General features: G+C 43.5%; 4 protein-coding genes across 40 annotated transcripts in view; all 4 read left to right on the top strand.

The window, feature by feature from the left end:
* The window catches only part of LOC117768880 (protocadherin gamma-A11-like), a 253,231-nt gene that overhangs the window by 186,395 nt on the left and 45,056 nt on the right, over window positions 1-21,780 (top strand). For 2 of the 37 annotated variants that reach the window (XM_034597342.1, XM_034597320.1), the window contains exon 1: window positions 12,737-15,274. The exons of 31 other annotated variants lie outside the window; for them this stretch is intronic. In XM_034597342.1, coding sequence (XP_034453233.1) covers window positions 12,857-15,274 — 2,418 coding nt within the window. In that variant the 5' untranslated portion in view covers window positions 12,737-12,856. Of the gene's footprint in view, window positions 1-9,359; window positions 12,150-12,736; window positions 15,275-15,620; window positions 18,300-21,780 lie in introns of those variants that run through there. 4 more of the 37 variants (XM_034597333.1, XM_034597354.1, XM_034597330.1 and 1 more) reach the window with 4 other exon arrangements.
* Window positions 56-3,053, top strand: LOC117768904 (protocadherin beta-16-like). The gene has a single exon (XM_034597389.1). The coding sequence runs from the start codon at window positions 634-636 to the stop codon at window positions 3,031-3,033; it is 2,400 nt and encodes a 799-aa protein (XP_034453280.1). The 5' UTR covers window positions 56-633; the 3' UTR covers window positions 3,034-3,053.
* Window positions 3,477-6,226, top strand: LOC117768883 (protocadherin beta-16-like). Its single transcript, XM_034597367.1, has one exon. The coding sequence runs from the start codon at window positions 3,680-3,682 to the stop codon at window positions 6,209-6,211; it is 2,532 nt and encodes an 843-aa protein (XP_034453258.1). The 5' UTR covers window positions 3,477-3,679; the 3' UTR covers window positions 6,212-6,226.
* On the top strand, window positions 6,641-12,170 carry LOC117768908 (protocadherin beta-16-like). Its single transcript, XM_034597393.1, has 2 exons — window positions 6,641-9,040; window positions 12,150-12,170. The coding sequence occupies exons 1-2, from the start codon at window positions 6,656-6,658 to the stop codon at window positions 12,153-12,155; spliced, it is 2,391 nt and encodes a 796-aa protein (XP_034453284.1). The 5' UTR covers window positions 6,641-6,655; the 3' UTR covers window positions 12,156-12,170.

The following is a 21,780-nucleotide window of genomic DNA, read 5'->3' as shown; positions in this document are numbered from 1 at the left end:
GTTACATTAAAGTAGTTCTTATTATTTTGCATTTGTATGTGTATAGTTACCACTCCATGCATAAAATTCATGTACATAAGTACAATTTCCGTGGTCACTTTCAGCACCAGAGACAGTTTTTAGAAGAAAAAAAACATTCTTGATTACTATTTCTACACATATATCTTATACATCCTACTAATTGCATTTGTGATAAATTGCAGCAACTTTGTTCCAACAAATTAATAAATGCCATTTCATCTTATTATCAATGTACCTTTCCCAGCATTTATAACATCATTGTGGTTCAATCTTCATCACTGTGCTCCAGACAGGAGTTTATTTTTATCAGTGTTCCTGTAGTTATGCATGTTGAACTCGTAGGGACGCTGTAGTCCAGCATGTTGCTCGGGTGGAGCATATTATCAACAGTGCCTCCCCATCTTCAAACGCAAACGAGGAGAGGAGGGTACTAGATATAGCACACGACGGTGTTAGAGTCGAGACTAAAACACCCATCTCGCTTGGATTATTCTCTTTCTTTGTTGAGGAATATACCCTGACTTTGTGCTTGTTGTTGGAATATATCGTTGGCTCATTTTCTTCGACAGCTAAACGTGCATTTCTGCCTTTAATATAATATCGAGGAGAACAATGAAACGGCAAGTACTGTTTTTCATCTCGCTCCTTTTTGTCGGTGCTGTGCTCGGCCAGGTCACCTACTCCATTAACGAGGAACTGTCTGTGGGCTCTGTTGTCGGTAATGTCGCAGAGGATTTGGGTTTAGATGTCGAGAGACTGAAATCACGTAATGCTCGTGTGTACTTCGGTGATAGCAGAGAATACATAGAGCTGAATAAAGCCAGGGGAGTCCTCCTAATCAAAGAACAAATAGACAGAGAAACGCTCTGCGGACAGACGATGCCTTGTGCTTTGCATTTCCAGATTATATTAGACAAACCCATTGAATTTTACAGAATAATAGTTGAAATCGTAGATATAAACGATAATTCTCCTGCCTTTGAGAAAGGTGATATTAAATTTAAAATAAGCGAGTCTGCAGTGATCGGATCTAAGTTTGATTTGGAAGGGGCGGTGGATTTAGATGTGGGAATAAATGGTGTCCAAACCTATCGCTTGGAACAGACTGATCATTTCGCTCTAAAACTACACAATCAAGCAGACGGCTCCAGGAATGTGGAGATGATTTTGAAACAACCTCTTGACAGAGAGAAGAACGAGCATCTGTCTGTAGTGTTGACGGCCGTGGATGGAGGAGAGCCTCGCAGGTCTGGAACAATGCAGATTCTTATCACGGTGTTAGATGTCAATGATAACGCACCAGTTTTCACAAAGCCCATATACAAAGCTACCGTTGAAGAAAATTCACCAAAAGGCACAGTTGTGACGACAGTCAGTGCATCAGATGCCGATCACGGATCAAATGGAAGAATAACGTATTCGATCAGAAGCACGTTAGATAGTGTCCGAAATTTGTTTGAGGTAAATGAACACACTGGTGAGGTTAGATTGATTGGAAATATAGACTACGAAAAATCACGTAATTATCAAATCAATTTACGTGCGAGTGACGAGGGAGGACTAACCGACACATGTAAAGTAATGGTCGACATTTTAGATGTGAATGATAATAACCCACTGATAGATGTAATGTCTAAAACAAATGTGATATCCGAAGATATTCAAAGTGGCACTGTCGTAACAATAATTAACATCCAAGACATAGACGATGGTGAGAATGGAAAAGTTAAATGTGCAGTAAATGAAAATATTCCGTTCTTATTGAGGTCGACTGAAAATAATTTCTATAGCTTAGTGACAGACAGTGAATTAGACCGAGAGAGATCCTCTGAGTATAATATCACAGTGACCTGCTCTGATGAGGGCGTGCCCTCCCTCTCCAGCAGCGTCACTCTCACCTTACAGATCTCTGACGTGAATGACAACGCGCCTGTCTTTGAGAGGAGCTCATATGAGGCCTACATTGTAGAAAACAACACACCAGGTCTCTCTGTATTCACAGTGAAAGCCAGAGACGCTGACTGGAAGCAGAATGCCCGTGTTTCTTACATACTGGAGGACTCCTCTGTTAACGGAGTGCCAGTCTCCTCATATGTGTCCGTTAGTGCTGATAGTGGAGTCATCCATGCAGTGCGCTCTTTTGACTACGAGCAGATCAAAGATTTTCACTTCCGAGTCAAAGCTCAGGATGGAGGCTCTCCTCCACTCAGTAGTAACGTGACTGTGAAAATACTGATCCAGGACCAGAACGACAACCCCCCTCAGGTTCTGTACCCAGTCCAGACTGGTGGCTCTCTGGTGGCTGAACTGGTGCCTCGTTCAGCAGATGTGGGCTATCTGGTCACTAAAGTGGTGGCTGTTGATGTGGACTCTGGACAGAATGCCTGGCTCTCCTATAAACTGCAGAAAGCCACCGACAGGGCGCTGTTTGAAGTGGGCTCACAGAATGGAGAAATAAGAACTATCCGCCAAGTCACTGATAAAGACGCAGTGAAACAAAGACTGAGTGTTATAGTGGAGGACAACGGGCAGCCCTCTCGTTCCGCTACAGTCGTTGTTAACGTGGCGGTGGCGGACAGCTTCCCTGAAGTGCTGTCGGAGTTCACTGACTTTACGCACGACAAGGAGTACAACGACAACCTGACTTTTTACTTAGTGTTGGCTCTGGCTGTAGTTTCCTTCCTCTTCATCACGTGTGTAGTGGTTATTATCTCAGTGAAAATCTACAGGTGGAGACAATCTCGCGTCCTGTTTCACTCCAATCTCCCTGTGATTCCATATTATCCACCACGTTACTCAGACACTTTGGGGACAGGGACTCTCCAACACGTGTACAATTACGAGGTGTGCAGGACGACTGACTCCAGAAAGAGTGACTGTAAGTTCGGCGGAGCTGGTAGTCAGAACGTGCTGATAATGGACCCCAGTTCTACAGGGACGATGCAGCGGATACAGAGTGAAAAGAGCATCCTGGATGAACCAGACTCTGCTCTTGAGGTTAGACCTACATAATTATTACTAGAAAATCATATTTTTTTGTTTAGTTATATTTTCAATTACGTAATTTACAATGCATACACTTTCAGTACCTTGGACAGCGAAAGAACAGCCTCCGTTTTTTCCCATTCGATCTATTTATATATCTGTCTATCTCTCTCTCTCTCTCTCATAGTGTTATTTATTGTCTTCATATCTTTCTCTTTTCTTCACACTTTAGAAACAAATACTTAGTTGGCAAAATGTGATGTTTATCACCAATTTAATTTACAGTAAAGCTTTCCCAGTAGTTTTGAATGGGTGGTTGTTTGTTCAGCGAATACATAAGTAACAGCAGAGGTAAGATTGTGTTTTTTCCTTTAACACGTGTAGTTTCAAGTAGTGAACTGAGTGGGCCGCTGTTGACCAGCCTCTCAGCGTTTATAACCATATTTATACGAGGACAACCTCCGTTCTCTCACAAGGGAGACGGACTCCGACACATAAATGCACAGTCGACGGAGGATGAAACACAATGCGCGGAATATATCAATCTGGAATATTTTTCTGTCAGTTGTTGATTAAACTGACCTTCCTGTGGGTTTGATTTGCATCAGTAACGGTGATATCTAAAGGGAGGACAACACGTTATTTTTTATTCGAGGAGTTTTCTGAAAGAACAATGAGACGGCAAGTACTGTGGTTTTTCTCGGTCCTGTGTCTCAGCTCAGTGCTCGGCCAGGTCAGCTACTCTATCCCCGAGGAAATGGCCAAAGGCTCCTTGGTCGGTAACATAGCTCAGGATTTAGGTTTGGATGTTAAACGACTGCAAGCGCGTAGAGCTCGTATTCACACAGGGGACAGTACAGAGTACATTCAGCTTAACAAGGAAAAAGGACTCCTCGTTGTCAAAGAGAGAATCGACCGCGAAGCTCTGTGTGGCCAGACAACGCCTTGCGCTTTGCATTTTCAGATTGCCTTAGAAAGCCCAATAGAAATATTCCCGGTTACTGTCGAAATCACAGACATTAACGACAATGCTCCAGTTTTCCAAAAGGACGAGAAAAACATTGAAATCAGCGAGTCGGCAGTCATCGGCTCTAAATTTGTGTTAGAAAAAGCAATAGACCTCGATATAGGACGGAATGGTCTTCAGAGCTACACACTGAAGCCCAATGATAATTTTATACTTAAATTACACGGTCAGTCTGACGGTGTGAAGAAGGTTGAAATGATTTTACAGAAGCCTCTGGATAGAGAGAAAAAGGAGTTTGCCTCCTTATTGTTGACGGCTGTAGATGGTGGAGAGCCGCAGAAGTCTGGCACTATGCAGATTCATATAACTGTGTTAGACGTTAATGACAACGCTCCTGTGTTTACACAAACAATATACAAAGCAAGTGTGAAAGAAAATGCTCTCAAAGGAACCATCATCACCAAAGTGAGTGCCTCCGATGCGGACAAAGGCTCGAATGGGGAGGTTAGCTACGTAATCGGTAATGATGCGATAGGATCTTTAGATTTATTCCACATTACCGAAGACGGTCAGCTCATTTTAAATGGGCCGATTGATTTTGAAAAGGCGAGAAATTATGAAATAGATATTGAGGCAGTTGACCGAGGGGGTCTGTCTGATTCAAGCAAAGTGAGCATTGATGTGGGTGATATTAATGACAATAGTCCTGTTATAAATATGATCTCATCATCAAATTCAGTTGGAGAAGATTCACGTTCACACACCGTGGTAGCTGTAATGAGCGTAAATGATCCTGATTCTGAAGAAAACGGGAAAGTCCGGTGTGTGATTAACAAAAATATACCATTTGCTCTTACAGCTACATCTAGTAATCTATACAGTATTGTGACAGACAGTGATTTAGACCGAGAGACAGCATCTGAGCATAATATCACAGTGAGCTGCTCTGATGAGGGAGTGCCCTCCCTCTCCAGCAGCGTCACTCTCACCTTACAGATCTCTGACGTGAATGACAACGCGCCTGTCTTTGAGAGGAGCTCATATGAGGCCTACATTGTAGAAAACAACACACCAGGTCTCTCTGTATTCACAGTGAAAGCCAGAGACGCTGACTGGAACCAGAATGCCCGTGTTTCTTACATACTGGAGGACTCCTCTGTTAACGGAGTGCCAGTCTCCTCATATGTGTCCGTTAGTGCTGATAGTGGAGTCATCCATGCAGTGCGCTCTTTTGACTACGAGCAGATCAAAGATTTTCACTTCCGAGTCAAAGCTCAGGATGGAGGCTCTCCTCCACTCAGTAGCAACGTGACTGTGAAAATACTGATCCAGGACCAGAACGACAACCCCCCTCAGGTTCTGTACCCAGTCCAGACTGGTGGCTCTCTGGTGGCTGAACTGGTGCCTCGTTCAGCAGATGTGGGCTATCTGGTCACTAAAGTGGTGGCTGTTGATGTGGACTCTGGACAGAATGCCTGGCTCTCCTATAAACTGCAGAAAGCCACAGACAGGGCGCTGTTTGAAGTGGGCTCACAGAATGGAGAAATAAGGACTATCCGCCAAGTCACTGATAAAGACGCAGTGAAACAAAGACTGAGTGTTATAGTGGAGGACAACGGGCAGCCCTCTCGTTCAGCTACAGTCGTTGTTAACGTGGCGGTGGCGGACAGCTTCCCTGAAGTGCTGTCGGAGTTCACTGACTTTACGCACGACAAGGAGTACAACGACAACCTGACTTTTTACTTAGTGTTGGCTCTGGCTGTAGTTTCCTTCCTCTTCATCACGTGTGTAGTGGTTATTATCTCAGTGAAAATCTACAGATGGAGACAGTCTCGCGTCCTGTATCACTCCAATCTCCCTGTGATTCCATATTATCCACCACGTTACTCAGACACTTTGGGGACAGGGACTCTCCAACACGTGTACAATTACGAGGTGTGCAGGACGACTGACTCCAGAAAGAGTGACTGTAAGTTCGGCGGAGCTGGTAGTCAGAACGTGCTGATAATGGACCCCAGTTCTACAGGGACGATGCAGCGGATACAGAGTGAAAAGAGCATCCTGGATGAACCAGACTCTCCTCTAGAGGTTAGAAAGGTGTCACATCACTTTTCCTTACTATTTGTCATCACGAAAATCTCGAATGTAAATGCTACACAATTTATATACATTTTCTGGTTTTCTCCTTTTCAGCACCTTGGAGAGCAGCATTTGCACAGTATAATTTTGTGTTATTAAATACGACAGAAAATTACCAATTTTATTCTTCACACTTAAAATGGAATTAAGGTTTGAATATATATACTTTTAAGCCTGATAGTGTAACAATTCAATCCCAGCTTTTATCAGTCGTCAGTCTTCACTTTTTCTCCTCTCCCATCCCTCCTCTTTCCGTGTAGTTTTGCTTTCTGAACTCAGTGGGCCGCTGTCGGCTAGTCTGTTGCAGTTATAGTATACTTACAGCAGCACCGCCTCTTCATGTCGATATATTCGAGAGGAAGGGCAGGCGCAGACGGCATTGTCTCCTCCAGAGTGGCCGATTTATCTCGCGACAGGATTATCTTTACGTTTCGCCCATCCTGAGGACTGTTTTTGTTTCACATTTTGTTTCGAGTGACTTTACAATCTTTCCAAAGGATTACAGGAAGTGGCTGTTTCTTATTGCCGATGAAATTTTAAACAATGGGACGGCAAGTACTGTATTTTATTTCGATGCTCTGTCTGAAGTCAGCCTTCGCACAGGTCACTTACTCTATTCCGGAGGAAATGTCGAAGGGCTCTTTCGTCGGAAATATAGCCCAGGATTTAGGGTTGGATGTTAAACGACTGAAGTTGGGTAACGCTCATGTTTATTCTGGTGATAGCAGAGTATACATCGAGCTGAACAATGACAGAGGAGTCCTCCTTATCAAAGAGAGAATAGACCGAGAGGCGTTGTGCGGCGATACGACGCCGTGTGCTGTGCATTTCCAGATCGTGTTAGAGAACCCTATGGAATTTTACAGCGTCACAGTAGAAATAACAGATATTAACGATAATGCACCGAACTTTGAAAAAAACGAAATTAAATTCGTAATTGGCGAGTCTGCAGTTGTTGGGGCAAAATTTGACTTGGAACGAGCAGTGGATTTGGATGTTGGCTCAAATAGTCTTCAAAGTTACGTGCTTAAGCCAACTGATAATTTTTTATTGAAGCTGCACAGTCAAGCGGATGGCACAAAAAATGTTGAAATGGTTTTACAAAAACCATTGGACAGAGAGAAAAACGAGTTTATATCGTTAGTGTTGACGGGTGCAGATGGAGGAGAGCCACAGATGTCGGGAACAATGCAGATTTCCATCACTGTATTAGATGTGAACGACAATGCTCCCGTTTTTACACAGAAGATTTACAAAGGAACGGTGGCTGAAAATGCTGCAAAAGGCACGATCGTGACCACCGTTAGTGCTTCAGATGCTGATCATGGTTTGAATGGTAAAATAATGTATTCAATCACAAACACATTGGATGACGTCAGACATATGTTTGAAGTAAATGAGGACAGCGGTGAAGTCAGATTGATCGGACGTTTGGATTATGAAAAGAAGAGACATTTTCAGATCAGTGTACGTGCAAGAGATAATGGAGGGCTGACGGATTCTTGTAAAGTGATTGTCGATGTAGTTGATATCAATGACAATGAACCTACGATTAAAATCATGTCTAAATCAACCGTTATATCAGAGAGTGCAGACCCCAACACAGTCGTCACAATGATAAATATCCAGGACCCCGACTCGGGTGAAAATGGTAAAGTTCAGTGTTTTATAAATGATAATATTCCGTTTTTACTGAAATCGACTTCGAATAATTTCTATAGCTTAGTGACAGACGGTGAATTAGACAGAGAGAGATCCTCTGAGTTTAATATCACAGTGACCTGCTCTGATGAGGGCGTGCCCTCCCTCTCCAGCAGCGTCACTCTCACCTTACAAATCTCTGACGTGAATGACAACGCGCCTGTCTTTGAGAGGAGCTCATATGAGGCCTACATTGTAGAAAACAACACACCAGGTCTCTCTGTATTCACAGTGAAAGCCAGAGACGCTGACTGGAACCAGAATGCCCGTGTTTCTTACATACTGGAGGACTCCTCTGTTAACGGAGTGCCAGTCTCCTCATATGTGTCCGTTAGTGCTGATAGTGGAGTCATCCATGCAGTGCGCTCTTTTGACTACGAGCAGATCAAAGATTTTCACTTCCGAGTCAAAGCTCAGGATGGAGGCTCTCCTCCACTCAGTAGTAACGTGACTGTGAAAATACTGATCCAGGACCAGAACGACAACCCCCCTCAGGTTCTGTACCCAGTCCAGACTGGTGGCTCTCTGGTGGCTGAACTGGTGCCTCGTTCAGCAGATGTGGGCTATCTGGTCACTAAAGTGGTGGCTGTTGATGTGGACTCTGGACAGAATGCCTGGCTCTCCTATAAACTGCAGAAAGCCACAGACAGGGCGCTGTTTGAAGTGGGCTCACAGAATGGAGAAATAAGAACTATCCGCCAAGTCACTGATAAAGACGCAGTGAAACAAAGACTGAGTGTTATAGTGGAGGACAACGGGCAGCCCTCTCGTTCAGCTACAGTCGTTGTTAACGTGGCGGTGGCGGATAGCTTCCCGGAAGTGCTGTCGGAGTTCACTGACTTTACGCACGACAAGGAGTACAACGACAACCTGACTTTTTACTTAGTGCTGGCTCTGGCTGTAGTTTCCTTCCTCTTCATCACGTGTGTAGTGGTTATTATCTCAGTGAAAATCTACAGATGGAGACAGTCTCGCGTCCTGTTTCACTCCAATCTCCCTGTGATTCCATATTATCCACCACGTTACTCAGACACTTTGGGGACAGGGACTCTCCAACACGTGTACAATTACGAGGTGTGCAGGACGACTGACTCCAGAAAGAGTGACTGTAAGTTCAGCGGAGCTGGTAGTCAGAACGTGCTGATAATGGACCCCAGTTCTACAGGGACGATGCAGCGGATACAGAGTGAAAAGAGCATCCTGGATGAACCAGACTCTCCTCTAGAGGTTGGTTATTTGCGGTTCATTTTAGGTCAAAATTGTTTGCATATATATTTTTGCTGTAATATGTGAAGTTATTAATAGTCGTCAATAGTCATAAACCTGCAATCAGCACCATGGACAGAGACACTGTTACTGATCTGAACTACTCTACTCCTTAAAAGTTAAATGTCAGTAGATATCTTGACTGATGTACAAGATATTTTCAAAAGGAAAAAAATATTTTCAAAATGATTTTGTTTTGAAATAGTATTCCTCTCGCTTACACTCTGTCTGTTTTCAGCAACAAAAAAAGTCTGTATAATATCAGCACCTACTGTCTTCTCTGCAATCTACACGAATTTTTTATTTTTTTATTTAATTTAATTTTACCAAACTAATTTCTGTAACCATCACCAATCATATGACTCGTTTGCACATCCCTTGTGTAATTTTGACTTCGAACTCAGAGGGACGCTGTTCACCAGTGTGTACCAGTCTTACAGCAGATAAATAGTGTTACCTCCCATCATCTCCGTATATCTGAGCTTCAAGCAAAGAACGGGGACATACAAAGAAGCACAGGCGAGGTTCCAACAGTTAGCATGGACATAATGAACGACTGTTTCTTTCTTCGCTGAGTGGATTATTGAGACCTTGTTTTTGACAGCAGATTTGGGGGAAATACTTGTAAAGGAGGACTGACTGGTTTACATACGGATTTCTTGCAAAGACGACGACGTACGTAACAATGAAGCGGCAAGTACCGTTGTTTCTCTCGGTCCTCTTCTTCAGCGCAGTGCTCGGACAGGTCAGCTACTCCATTCCAGAGGAGATGCCGAAAGGCTCTTTCGTCGGCAACATAGCTCAGGATTTAGGTTTAGATGTCAAAAGACTACATTCCGGAAAGGCTCGCGTTTTTACAAGAGACAGCACGGCGTACGTCGAGCTGAACAGAGAAAGAGGAAGACTGCTGATTAAAGAGAGAATAGACAGAGAGGCGATCTGTGGACAAACGACGCCCTGCGCACTGCACTTTCAGATTCTATTGGAAAATCCAATGGAATTCTACAGTATCACAGTTGAAATCATAGATATAAACGATAACCCCCCGACTTTTATTACAAACGATGTTCAATTTAATATTAGCGAGTCTGCACTTATTGGCAGTACATTTAATTTAGACAGGGCGACTGATGCTGATGTCGGCGAAAATGGTTTAAAAACGTATGTCTTGAAACCAACAGATATATTTTCTCTTAAAATGAACAATCAAGGAGACGGTAGTAAAAACGTTGAAATGGTTTTGAATGCACCGCTGGACAGAGAGAAAAATGAACACCTTTCTCTAGTTCTGACGGCGGTGGATGGTGGCGAGCCGCAGATGTCAGGGACAATGCAGATTCACATCACTGTTTTAGACGCTAATGACAATGAGCCTGTTTTCACACAGTCTGTTTACAAAGCCTCTATACAGGAAAATGCAGCAGTAGGAACAGTGGTAGTGAGAGTAACAGCAACTGACGCTGATCATGGATCGAATGGTAAAATAACATATTCAATTTCAGGTATGCTAGATCATGCCCGTGGGATGTTTGAAATAAATAAGGCGACAGGCGAGGTCACCTTGATTGGAAAAGTGGACTTTGAAAAGTCGAGAAGTTTCCAAGTTAATATTCGCGCTAGTGATGATGGTGGACTAACTGGTTCATGCAAACTGATAGTCGATGTATTAGATATGAACGACAACAGCCCTGATATTCATATTATGTCAAAATCAAATGTGATATCAGAAGACGCAAAACCTAACACTGTTGTGACAATGATAAATGTGGAAGATGTAGACTCTGCTGAAAACGGAAAAGTACATTGCGTCGTTAATGATAACAACAACTTCATGTTAAAGTCAACGTCAGATAAGTTTTATAGCTTAGTGACAGACAGTGAGTTAGACAGAGAGAGATCCTCTGAGTATAATATCACAGTGAGCTGCTCTGATGAGGGTGTGCCCTCCCTCTCCAGCAGCGTCACTCTCACTTTACAGATCTCTGACGTGAATGACAACGCACCTGTCTTTGAGAGGAGCTCATACGAGGCCTACATTGTAGAAAACAACACACCAGGTCTCTCTGTATTCACAGTGAAAGCCAGAGACGCTGACTGGAACCAGAATGCCCGTGTTTCTTACATACTGGAGGACTCCTCTGTTAACGGAGTGCCAGTCTCCTCATATGTGTCCGTTAGTGCTGATAGTGGAGTCATCCATGCAGTGCGCTCTTTTGACTACGAGCAGATCAAAAATTTTCACTTCCGAGTCAAAGCTCAGGATGGAGGCTCTCCTCCACTCAGTAGTAACGTGACTGTGAAAATACTGATCCAGGACCAGAACGACAACCCCCCTCAGGTTCTGTACCCAGTCCAGACTGGTGGCTCTCTGGTGGCTGAACTGGTGCCTCGTTCAGCAGATGTGGGCTATCTGGTCACTAAAGTGGTGGCTGTGGATGTGGACTCTGGACAGAATGCCTGGCTCTCCTATAAACTGCAGAAAGCCACAGACAGGGCGCTGTTTGAAGTGGGCTCACAGAATGGAGAAATAAGGACTATCCGCCAAGTCACTGATAAAGACGCAGTGAAACAAAGACTGAGTGTTATAGTGGAGGACAACGGGCAGCCCTCTCGTTCAGCTACAGTCGTTGTTAACGTGGCGGTGGCGGACAGCTTCCCTGAAGTGCTGTCGGAGTTCACTGACTTTACGCACGACAAGGAGTACAACGACAACCTGACTTTTTACTTAGTGTTGGCTCTGGCTGTAGTTTCCTTCCTCTTCATCACGTGTGTAGTGGTTATTATCTCTGTGAAAATCTACAGATGGAGACAGTCTCGCGTCCTGTATCACTCCAATCTCCCTGTGATTCCATATTATCCACCACGTTACTCAGACACTTTGGGGACAGGGACTCTCCAGCACGTGTACAATTACGAGGTGTGCAGGACGACTGACTCCAGAAAGAGTGACTGTAAGTTCGGCGGAGCTGGTAGTCAGAACGTGCTGATAATGGACCCCAGTTCTACAGGGACGATGCAGCGGATACAGAGTGAAAAGAGCATCCTGGATGAACCAGACTCTCCTCTAGAGGTTTGAATTTCTTAGCTCTATGTTCCTATGTTGAATTCGCCATTTCAATTTACTATCCCCTATTTATTTGTGATACAATGTTGTTCAAAGTGATTTATAGCAGGGTCTTACACTGAAGCTTCAGTTTAACAAGTACTATATGTCAAGCAGTACAACAAGTACTATATGTTAAGTAAGAGAAAGTGTGTGGAATCAGTTGAAGAACCACGCCGATGTGTTATTTTCAGCACCCTGGAGAGCGACACGAGTTTATATTGAAAACTACGTATGTTTTTCAGTTAGTTTTTGGTGAGTTTGCTGCTTTAATTAACCTAATCTGTTGCAAATCGAATATTGACACCTCACATTCCTCTATTAGGTGCCTTTTCATTGTTAGTTAGCTGTTGTATCAAACATCCCCGCCCATTCACATGTAAAGTGTTTATTTTTAATTTTTTATGTTTGTCCATTTAGTTTTGCCACTTTCCGTTGCAATTTGTATTAATAGCCTCGGAGGGCCGCTGTTGGCCAGTTTGTATCAGATTTACCGCAGACTCTTTGTACCTCCCATAAAGCCTTTATTTTAGAGCGAGAGAAAGACAGACGCTCAGCGCACCGTTTGGAATTAACCGGAGATACAGGACGTCGAATTCCTTTTCATGCCCGGACTATACTTAAATAGCTTTGTTTTCGTTTCAATGCGGGACAACAAACGATAAACATCGTTGATGGTTCACACTGGAATTACGTCGGACAGAACAATGAGAGGGCAAGTACTGCTGTTTTTGTCGGTCCTCTCGCTCAGCTCGGCGCTTGGGCAGGTCAGCTACTCCATTCCTGAGGAAATGCCCAAAGGCTCTCTCGTTGGAAATATGGCAAAAGACTTTGGGTTGGAAGTTAAAAGACTTAAATCTGGCAAAGCTCGCATATTTAATCCAGACAGTGTTGAATATATTGAGCTGAATAACGAAAGAGGAGTCCTCCTCATCAGGGAAAGGATAGACAGAGAGGCGCTCTGTGGACAAACGACGCCTTGCGCTTTGCATTTTCAGATCATATTAGAGAATCCGATGGAATTTTACAGTGTAACTATTGAAATCACAGATGTTAATGATAACCCTCCTTCATTCGAAAAGAACGACGTCAGATTTAAAATTAGTGAATCCGCGGTCAGCGGGGCTAAATTCATATTAGACCGGGCCGTTGATCCTGATGTTGGTTCAAATGGTTTGCAAACATATAGACTCGAGCCGAGAGATAATTTTATGATTAAACTACACGATCAGGCAGATGGAACAAAAAATGTGGAAATGGTTCTCGAGAAACCTCTCGACAGAGAGAAGCATGAGCACTTGTCTTTAGTTCTGACGGCCGTGGATGGAGGAGAGCCGCAGATGACGGGAACAATGCAGATTCTCATCACTGTTTTAGACGCTAATGATAACGCCCCTGTTTTTACACAGCCAATTTATAAAGCCTCGATAAAAGAAAATTCTCCAGTCGGTACATTTGTAGTTACAGTTACTGCAACAGATGCAGATCATGGAAGTAATGGTAAAATAACTTATTCTATTTCAAGTATATCAGATCACGCCCGTGGGTTATTTGAGGTAAATGATGAAAGTGGTGAAATTCGACTGAAAGGAAATGTTGACTATGAAAAAGCTCGAACCTTTCAGATAAATGTCCGAGCAAGTGATGATGGAGGACTAGTTGATTCATGTAAAGTGATGATTGACGTCACTGACGTGAATGACAATAAACCCGAAATTCATATAATGTCAAAATCAAACGTGATATCAGAAGATGCCAAACCCGGTACTGTTGTGACAATGATAAATATTAAGGACGCAGACTCGGGTGAGAATGGTAAAGTCCAGTGTTCTATGAATAACGATATTCCTTTTGTTATGAAATCAACAAACAATGGTTTCTATACTTTAGTGACAGACAGTGAATTAGACAGAGAGACATCCTCTGAGTATAATATCACAGTGACCTGCTCTGATGAGGGAGTGCCCTCCCTCTCCAGCAGCGTCACTCTCACCTTACAGATCTCTGACGTGAATGACAACGCGCCTGTCTTTGAGAGGAGCTCATATGAGGCCTACATTGTAGAAAACAACACACCAGGTCTCTCTGTATTCACAGTGAAAGCCAGAGACGCTGACTGGAACCAGAATGCCCGTGTTTCTTACATACTGGAGGACTCCTCTGTTAACGGAGTGCCAGTCTCCTCATATGTGTCCGTTAGTGCTGATAGTGGAGTCATCCATGCAGTGCGCTCTTTTGACTACGAGCAGATCAAAGATTTTCACTTCCGAGTCAAAGCTCAGGATGGAGGCTCTCCTCCACTCAGTAGTAACGTGACTGTGAAAATACTGATCCAGGACCAGAACGACAACCCCCCTCAGGTTCTGTACCCAGTCCAGACTGGTGGCTCTCTGGTGGCTGAACTGGTGCCTCGTTCAGCAGATGTGGGCTATCTGGTCACTAAAGTGGTGGCTGTTGATGTGGACTCTGGACAGAATGCCTGGCTCTCCTATAAACTGCAGAAAGCCACAGACAGGGCGCTGTTTGAAGTGGGCTCACAGAATGGAGAAATAAGAACTATCCGCCAAGTCACTGATAAAGACGCAGTGAAACAAAGACTGAGTGTTATAGTGGAGGACAACGGGCAGCCCTCTCGTTCCGCTACAGTCGTTGTTAACGTGGCGGTGGCGGACAGCTTCCCGGAAGTGCTGTCGGAGTTCACTGACTTTACGCACGACAAGGAGTACAACGACAACCTGACTTTTTACTTAGTGCTGGCGCTGGCTGTAGTTTCCTTCCTCTTCATCACGTGTGTAGTGGTTATTATCTCAGTGAAAATCTACAGATGGAGACAGTCTCGCGTCCTGTTTCACTCCAATCTCCCTGTGATTCCATATTATCCACCACGTTACTCAGACACTTTGGGGACAGGGACTCTCCAACACGTGTACAATTACGAGGTGTGCAGGACGACTGACTCCAGAAAGAGTGACTGTAAGTTCGGCGGAGCTGGTAGTCAGAACGTGCTGATAATGGACCCCAGTTCTACAGGGACGATGCAGCGGATACAGAGTGAAAAGAGCATCCTGGATGAACCAGACTCTCCTCTTGAGGTTAGACAGGTGTCACACTACACGTGCTAGAATTTCTTAGAACTTGAACTCACCATTTACAATCACTGTTGTATTGATTGTCATTTTGTCATTTTGCAAACGCTTTATAACTGGGGAACAACACCAAAGCTTCCATATGCTACCGTACAGCTTGAAGAAAGTACTGAGTTAAATATTTTTCGATAAAATAAAGTGAGGGAAATCAGGTGAAGTTAAATAAAATTATGCTAGTTATTTTCAGCACCTTGGAGAGGGACACGAGACAATGTGTCAGAGACATCAATTATCCTCCATCTATCTATCAATCTGTCTTACGGTCTATCTTTCTGTCTGTCTGTGTGTCATGTCTGTCTTGTCTGTCTATCTACATTTTTTTCTCTGTCTGACGGTTCTCTTAATTCAGGCAGACAACTACAATTTAATGATCCTGCAATATCCTTTTTACGTCCCTACGTGCCGCTGTTGATCAGTGTGGGGAAATTCTCTCCCTCTCTACAGCGCATTCCTCCCTTCTCTGCTCTGTTTCGATTTCAAGTGGCAGTATAAAGACGACGCACGACTACAGGCTCACAGCTAAATATCTCTATCGCGGTGGTGTTTTTTAAATCCAGTTGAATTTTGCATTGACTTAACCATCATGGGGGGAGGTTTTACATTTCCACGGAAGCTGTTGTTTCTCTGCATTTGTGTCGCAAATGTAACCGTCGGGCACGTCCGCTATTCTATACCAGAGGAAATGGCGACGGGCTCCATTGTTGGGAATATCGTTCAGGACTTGGGCTTGGATGTTAAGCGGCTGAAATCTGGGCGGGCGAGGATATTTACCGAGGACGGCAGTGAGTACATCGGTCTTAATTTGGACAAAGGGACTCTAATTGTCAACAAGAGGATTGATAGAGAGGAGCGGTGCGGGCTAGTGTCTCCTTGCTCTCTGCATTTTCAAGTCATACTGGATAATCCTATGGAGCTGCACCGCGTCGATGTGGAGATTCTTGACATTAATGATAACGCTCCGGGTTTTGCCAAGCGGGAAATGAATTTTGAAATCAGTGAATTAGCTGTAAAAGGAGCCCGTTTTTCTCTTGACAGCGCCAGAGACCCAGACGTTGGGTTGAATTCTCTCCAAACGTACAAACTTAATCCTACAGATCATTTCAAATTAAACATGCTGTCTCGACCTGACGGTACTAAATATGCTGAAATGGTTCTCCAGACCGTGTTAGATAGAGAAAATCAAGAAGAGCACAAACTAACATTAACAGCATATGATGGCGGTGATCCCCCTAAATCAGGGTCTGTCAAGATAAACGTTATTGTCATGGATGCAAATGACAATGCACCTGTGTTCAGCCAGTCTCTTTACAGAGTGACGGTTCCTGAAAACGCATCAAGTGGTACTGTCATTTTAAAGGTTAGTGCCACGGATGCTGATAAGGGAACAAACGGAGAGCTGGTATATTCGTTCTCTCAAAATAGTGATATCACATCATCTAAATTTAATATGGATTCTCATACCGGGGAAATAACTGTAGGAGGGGAGTTAAATTATGAGAAGGTCAAACATTTCGAAATTGATGTTGGAGCAACAGATAAAGGAGGGTTGACAGACACAAGTAAGGTTCTAATTGAAGTGACCGATGTGAATGACAATGCCCCTGTCATCAGCATAATTTCCCTTTCCAACCCCATCCCAGAGGATTCGGCTCCAGATACTGTTATAGCTATGCTCAATATAAAAGATCTAGACTCGGGTAAAAATGGTCAAGTTAAGTGTTTCATTAGCCCAGATTTACCTTTTAAAATCAAGTCAACGACGTCTAATTTTTATAGTTTGGTATCTGATGATGATCTGGACCGTGAAACTGTGCCTGAATATAATATAACAATAACTGCAATGGATGAGGGTTCACCGCCCTATTCGACGAACAAGACCATTAATTTAAGGATATCAGATATAAACGACCACGCCCCAATGTTCCCACAACCATTTCTGAACGCTTTCATCCCTGAAAATAATTCACCTGGCATGTCACTCCTCTCTGTCAAAGCCAGTGACCAGGACTCTGGGAACAATGCGCGCATTTCCTATTTCCTAGAGGAAAGTCAAATGAACGGGATGTCAGCCTCTTCTTATTTTTCAGTGAATGCAGAGAGTGGAGAGATACTTGCTGTGCGTTCCTTCGACTATGAGCAAATGAAACATTTCCATATCCGAGTCAAAGCTCAGGATGGAGGCTCTCCTCCACTCAGTAGTAACGTGACTGTGAAAATACTGATCCAGGACCAGAACGACAACCCCCCTCAGGTTCTGTACCCAGTCCAGACTGGTGGCTCTCTGGTGGCTGAACTGGTGCCTCGTTCAGCAGATGTGGGCTATCTGGTCACTAAAGTGGTGGCTGTTGATGTGGACTCTGGACAGAATGCCTGGCTCTCCTATAAACTACAGAAAGCCACAGACAGGGCGCTGTTTGAAGTGGGCTCACAGAATGGAGAAATAAGAACGATCCGCCAAGTCACTGATAAAGACGCAGTGAAACAAAGACTGAGTGTTATAGTGGAGGACAACGGACAGCCCTCTCGTTCAGCTACTGTCGTTGTTAACGTGGCGGTGGCGGACAGCTTCCCGGAAGTGCTGTCGGAGTTCACTGACTTTACGCACGACAAGGAGTACAACGACAACCTGACTTTTTACTTGGTGTTGGCTCTGGCTGTAGTTTCCTTCCTCTTCATCACGTGTGTAGTGGTTATTATCTCAGTGAAAATCTACAGATGGAGACGCGAGCGCCTGGTTTACAAATCCACTGGGAATCTTCCAGTCATTCCATATTACCCGCCCCTTTACGCAGACGTAGGCACCGGTACCCTCAAGCAGGCCTTTAGCTATGAGGTGTATGGAACTACTGACTCCCGGAAGAGTGATATGAAATACCCCCGACCCTACAGTCAGAACACTCTGACTGTTGACCACAGTGCTACCAGGACAGTGCCAAGACACAAAACAGAGTCAGAGAATATTCTCACAGAGGTGAGATCAGCACATTCATTAAAACCCTTGTTCCTATAATGTTGTGTGTGTGAGAGTGTGTCTGTGTGTGCCATCAGTTAGTTAGTGGTCTTCTCAATACTGTTGTACTGTGCCAAACAGGTGGTCAACAGATATTTAGTCTCTTGTTTGATATTTAGATTTATGATGTCTTGCAGCTTATCCTGTGGTTGGAGCTACAAACAGTTATTCTCGGGGGTTAAGAATCAAATATCAAATTGCATCAAGCATAGTGGAACATTGAGAATATATGTCTCATCAACACTTTCTTTTTTGCTGTTCCCTTTGTATTCTGTGTTTCTTCATCAGCTCAACGTTGCCCACAATGATACAAGTAAAACAGGCAATATCACTTAAATATATCACTCAGGTTCTGTTTCTTTTTTTGGCATTTTTCTTTTTATTCGATGCAACAATTTCCCTCATGTTTATATTTTGCTTTGTTTCTCTCTGACTTCTATTCTTTGATATTCATAAAGATTCATTTGTACTTTTGCTGGGCATTATATTGAATATCTTGCATTGAAACATAATGTAAAAATGCCATTTATTTCCTATGTTTAGATCCCTTTATAGTCCTGCCAGAGAGCATTGTGTGATGGGCTGCAGAGGTGTGAGAGAACAATACAAAAGCTACAATGAAAAAAAAAAAACCCTGGCATCATCCCTGGTCAAGCTTTGCCACAGATTGCTCCCACATAGAGACACACAACCATGCAGTGCACTACTTCAGTGACCTAGTTCCCTTCGTGACGTAGTGCAGCCCATTGGCATAAAGCTGCACACAGAGAAAATGAGCAGAGATGGATGCTGTCGATGCAAATCAATAGATTAAATGCAAAGGGTCACACAATACTGTTTATTGAGAGCTTTAAAATGCGGTAGAGCTGAAGCGGGAACTGTCACTGATGCTGGGGAGATGGAGAACGAGGGAGAGATGCAACGTGATGGAGAAGCAGATAGAGAGAGAGGCAGCGGGGGAGGGGGAGGGGAAGAGCCACGTGGTAACCAGCACAGTCTCCTCCATCCCTGTGCAGAATTTGTGTTGGTGATGCAGGGCAGCCATTTTGATCTGCAGCTCTCTTTGTCTGCTCAAGTACAGGGCTACAGGAAGTCTTACATGTGAAACAGTCGTGTCAGGCTGCTGACTGCACTGTGAAGGACTCAGAGGGGCTGACATTTTTTGAAAGAATATTAAGGAAAGAGAAGAGAGAGAGGGAGAGAGAGACATCTTCATGCATTATGTCACAAATGACAAGGGGGTGTCAGAAATCAGGACACAGGCTTAATGTGAAGAGCACGTCTGTGACTGCTATGATCTCCTGTAAGAATCCCCACCTCAGAGGGTTTGTTGTGTGGTAAAAGTGACTGTGTGGTCGACAGGGCACAGATAACCCTGTCATTATGATGATACCTGTGGTGAGGGAAATAAAGAGTGGGCAAACTAACTTTCTTCTCTCTCGTTTGGTGGAAATAACATGTTTGTTTAGATTTGGGGCACATGAAGCTTCATTGAAACATGTGTGTGGAAGAGCTTGTTCTGTTCTGCATGTGCTGTGTGTTTGATGAGTTTAGTCCCTGTTTCAAAGGAAGCATTAGATCAACTAGTGTGCCTCATTCAGTCGCTCTGTGTGTGTGTGTGTGTGTGTGTGTGTGTGTGTGTGTGTGTGTGTGTGTGTGTGTGTGTGTGTGTGTGTGTGTGTGTGTGTGTGTTAGCGATAAATTCCTCATGATGCTCAGTGTGTGCATGTGAAAACAGAGGTTGACAAACTACAAAGCAGAAAGTTAGGTTAAGTGTGTTAACCCCCATATCCGCTGGAAGCAGTCTGTCAATATTATTAGCCCACATCTGTATCTGCTTTACCCCAGGGTCTCATGTTATCAGGTTTATAGCGGTGAACATTATACCAAGTTCCATAAATTCTTTTGACCACAGTGTCGCCAAAGGGGTCAAAGCTCACAGAAACCAGCTACGGCTCAGTCTCTTTGATTTGCTGCACCCCATCAGCGTGTTGCCCTTTTATCTTTCAGTTTCTTATAAACCTCCTCAGATGTGTCATCAGCCATTTTGGATCTCATACAAAGCCCCTAAACGTCGGTTTATTAAACCAGTTACTGACCACAAAACTGTAATCAGCAGCAGACCTCCCGGTTCCCACAGGCCCAAGCTCTTGTTCAAGCATTCCACCTTCTTAGCCAAGCTGTCTGGTGAGCAGCTGTGTACCCATGTGTCTGCCGGCGGGGCCCATCAACATACTATGCACTGTTTGTGAGAATGAGAGGATGTGGTTGTTGTCACAGATGTTTATCAGCACCTAATCCTGTTTTTGTTCATATACCAGATATCGTACCTATAAGGGACCTTTGGGTGTGACTACTTACTACAAAAGAGATACTTTGATACATTAAACATGCAATTAACAGATACAAATAACACATACTACTTCAGTACTGCTTGGTGCTGTCCCTCTGTTTGTTGCTTTTTGCAAAAAAAGGTCCAGTCATCCAGTCTGCTTAAGTTTCAACAACATGGCACTGTTGAGATTGCTTTGTTTTTTGTTATGGAAGTGGGGAGAGTTTTCAGTCACTGTATTTTCTGTGTAACAATTGCAGATGCATTGCTTGGTCATGTAGAGATGGCAGTTACATTGTTTATATCATTACTGTAACTAGGTGTAGATAAGTAGCTGGTTAGAGGAGTGTGCCAGTCTTTGCAGTGTGAGACAGGAATCCCTTTCAACATATTTATTCAGGATCTAGTTTAAGTTGTACAGTCCAGTGTAGTAGTGAGTTTAAAGGATCTAAACAATTAATATAAATGTATGATTTAGTCATTCAGAGATGAAACTGAAAAAATAACAGCAAGTACATCCCCACACTAGAATTAGATTATAAACTACAAATTCACATATGTAACTTAACCAAGGAGGCATCACAACAGAATGTTTCTTGCCAGAGAAGGGTTGTTTATATCACGACAGGATGGTGGCTCATTAAACACAAAGTCATCTCTTTGATAGTATTCATCTGGGATTATGATCCCTTTCGTACGACAACAGAACTATACTTTTATTAGTTTAGTTTACTATCTGTATATTATTTTGTTCCTCAGCTGAATAGAATTTACAGCAGCAGTACAACTAGCACAGTATCAATTTGCAAGGACCTTTCTTTACCTGAAGTCAGATAACCCAGAAATATGTTTACGACAACTTGATGTTGTTGTTCGATGTGGGATTGTGTCTCAGAGGTGGAAGTGAGGAAGTCTGTACTGGTTGATTCTCTGGAAAGGATTACACTGACACTACGGATTACTGGGAGCAGTGTAATATGGGGCAATGACCAAGTTTTGTCAACCTCACAAAGACTGTGAAATGTATCCACATACAGGCTTTACCAAAATGTTTATTCTTTTCTAAAATTCTTCAAATTTAGTGGCAACAGTGATTCTCAGGGGCTGTCA

This window comes from Hippoglossus hippoglossus, chromosome 10, assembly GCF_009819705.1.
Source record: "Hippoglossus hippoglossus isolate fHipHip1 chromosome 10, fHipHip1.pri, whole genome shotgun sequence".
Lineage (NCBI taxonomy): Eukaryota > Metazoa > Chordata > Actinopteri > Pleuronectiformes > Pleuronectidae > Hippoglossus > Hippoglossus hippoglossus.
The sequence above is the reverse complement of the archived record's forward strand: the minus strand, read 5'-3'. Positions and strand labels throughout refer to the sequence as shown.

Bases quoted from the DNA above. Each gene is read 5' to 3' on its own strand.
- LOC117768904 (XM_034597389.1), top strand. From the start codon at position 634: ATGAAACGGCAAGTACTGTTTTTCATCTCGCTCCTTTTTGTCGGTGCT.
- LOC117768883 (XM_034597367.1), top strand. From the start codon at position 3,680: ATGAGACGGCAAGTACTGTGGTTTTTCTCGGTCCTGTGTCTCAGCTCA.
- LOC117768908 (XM_034597393.1), top strand. From the start codon at position 6,656: ATGGGACGGCAAGTACTGTATTTTATTTCGATGCTCTGTCTGAAGTCA.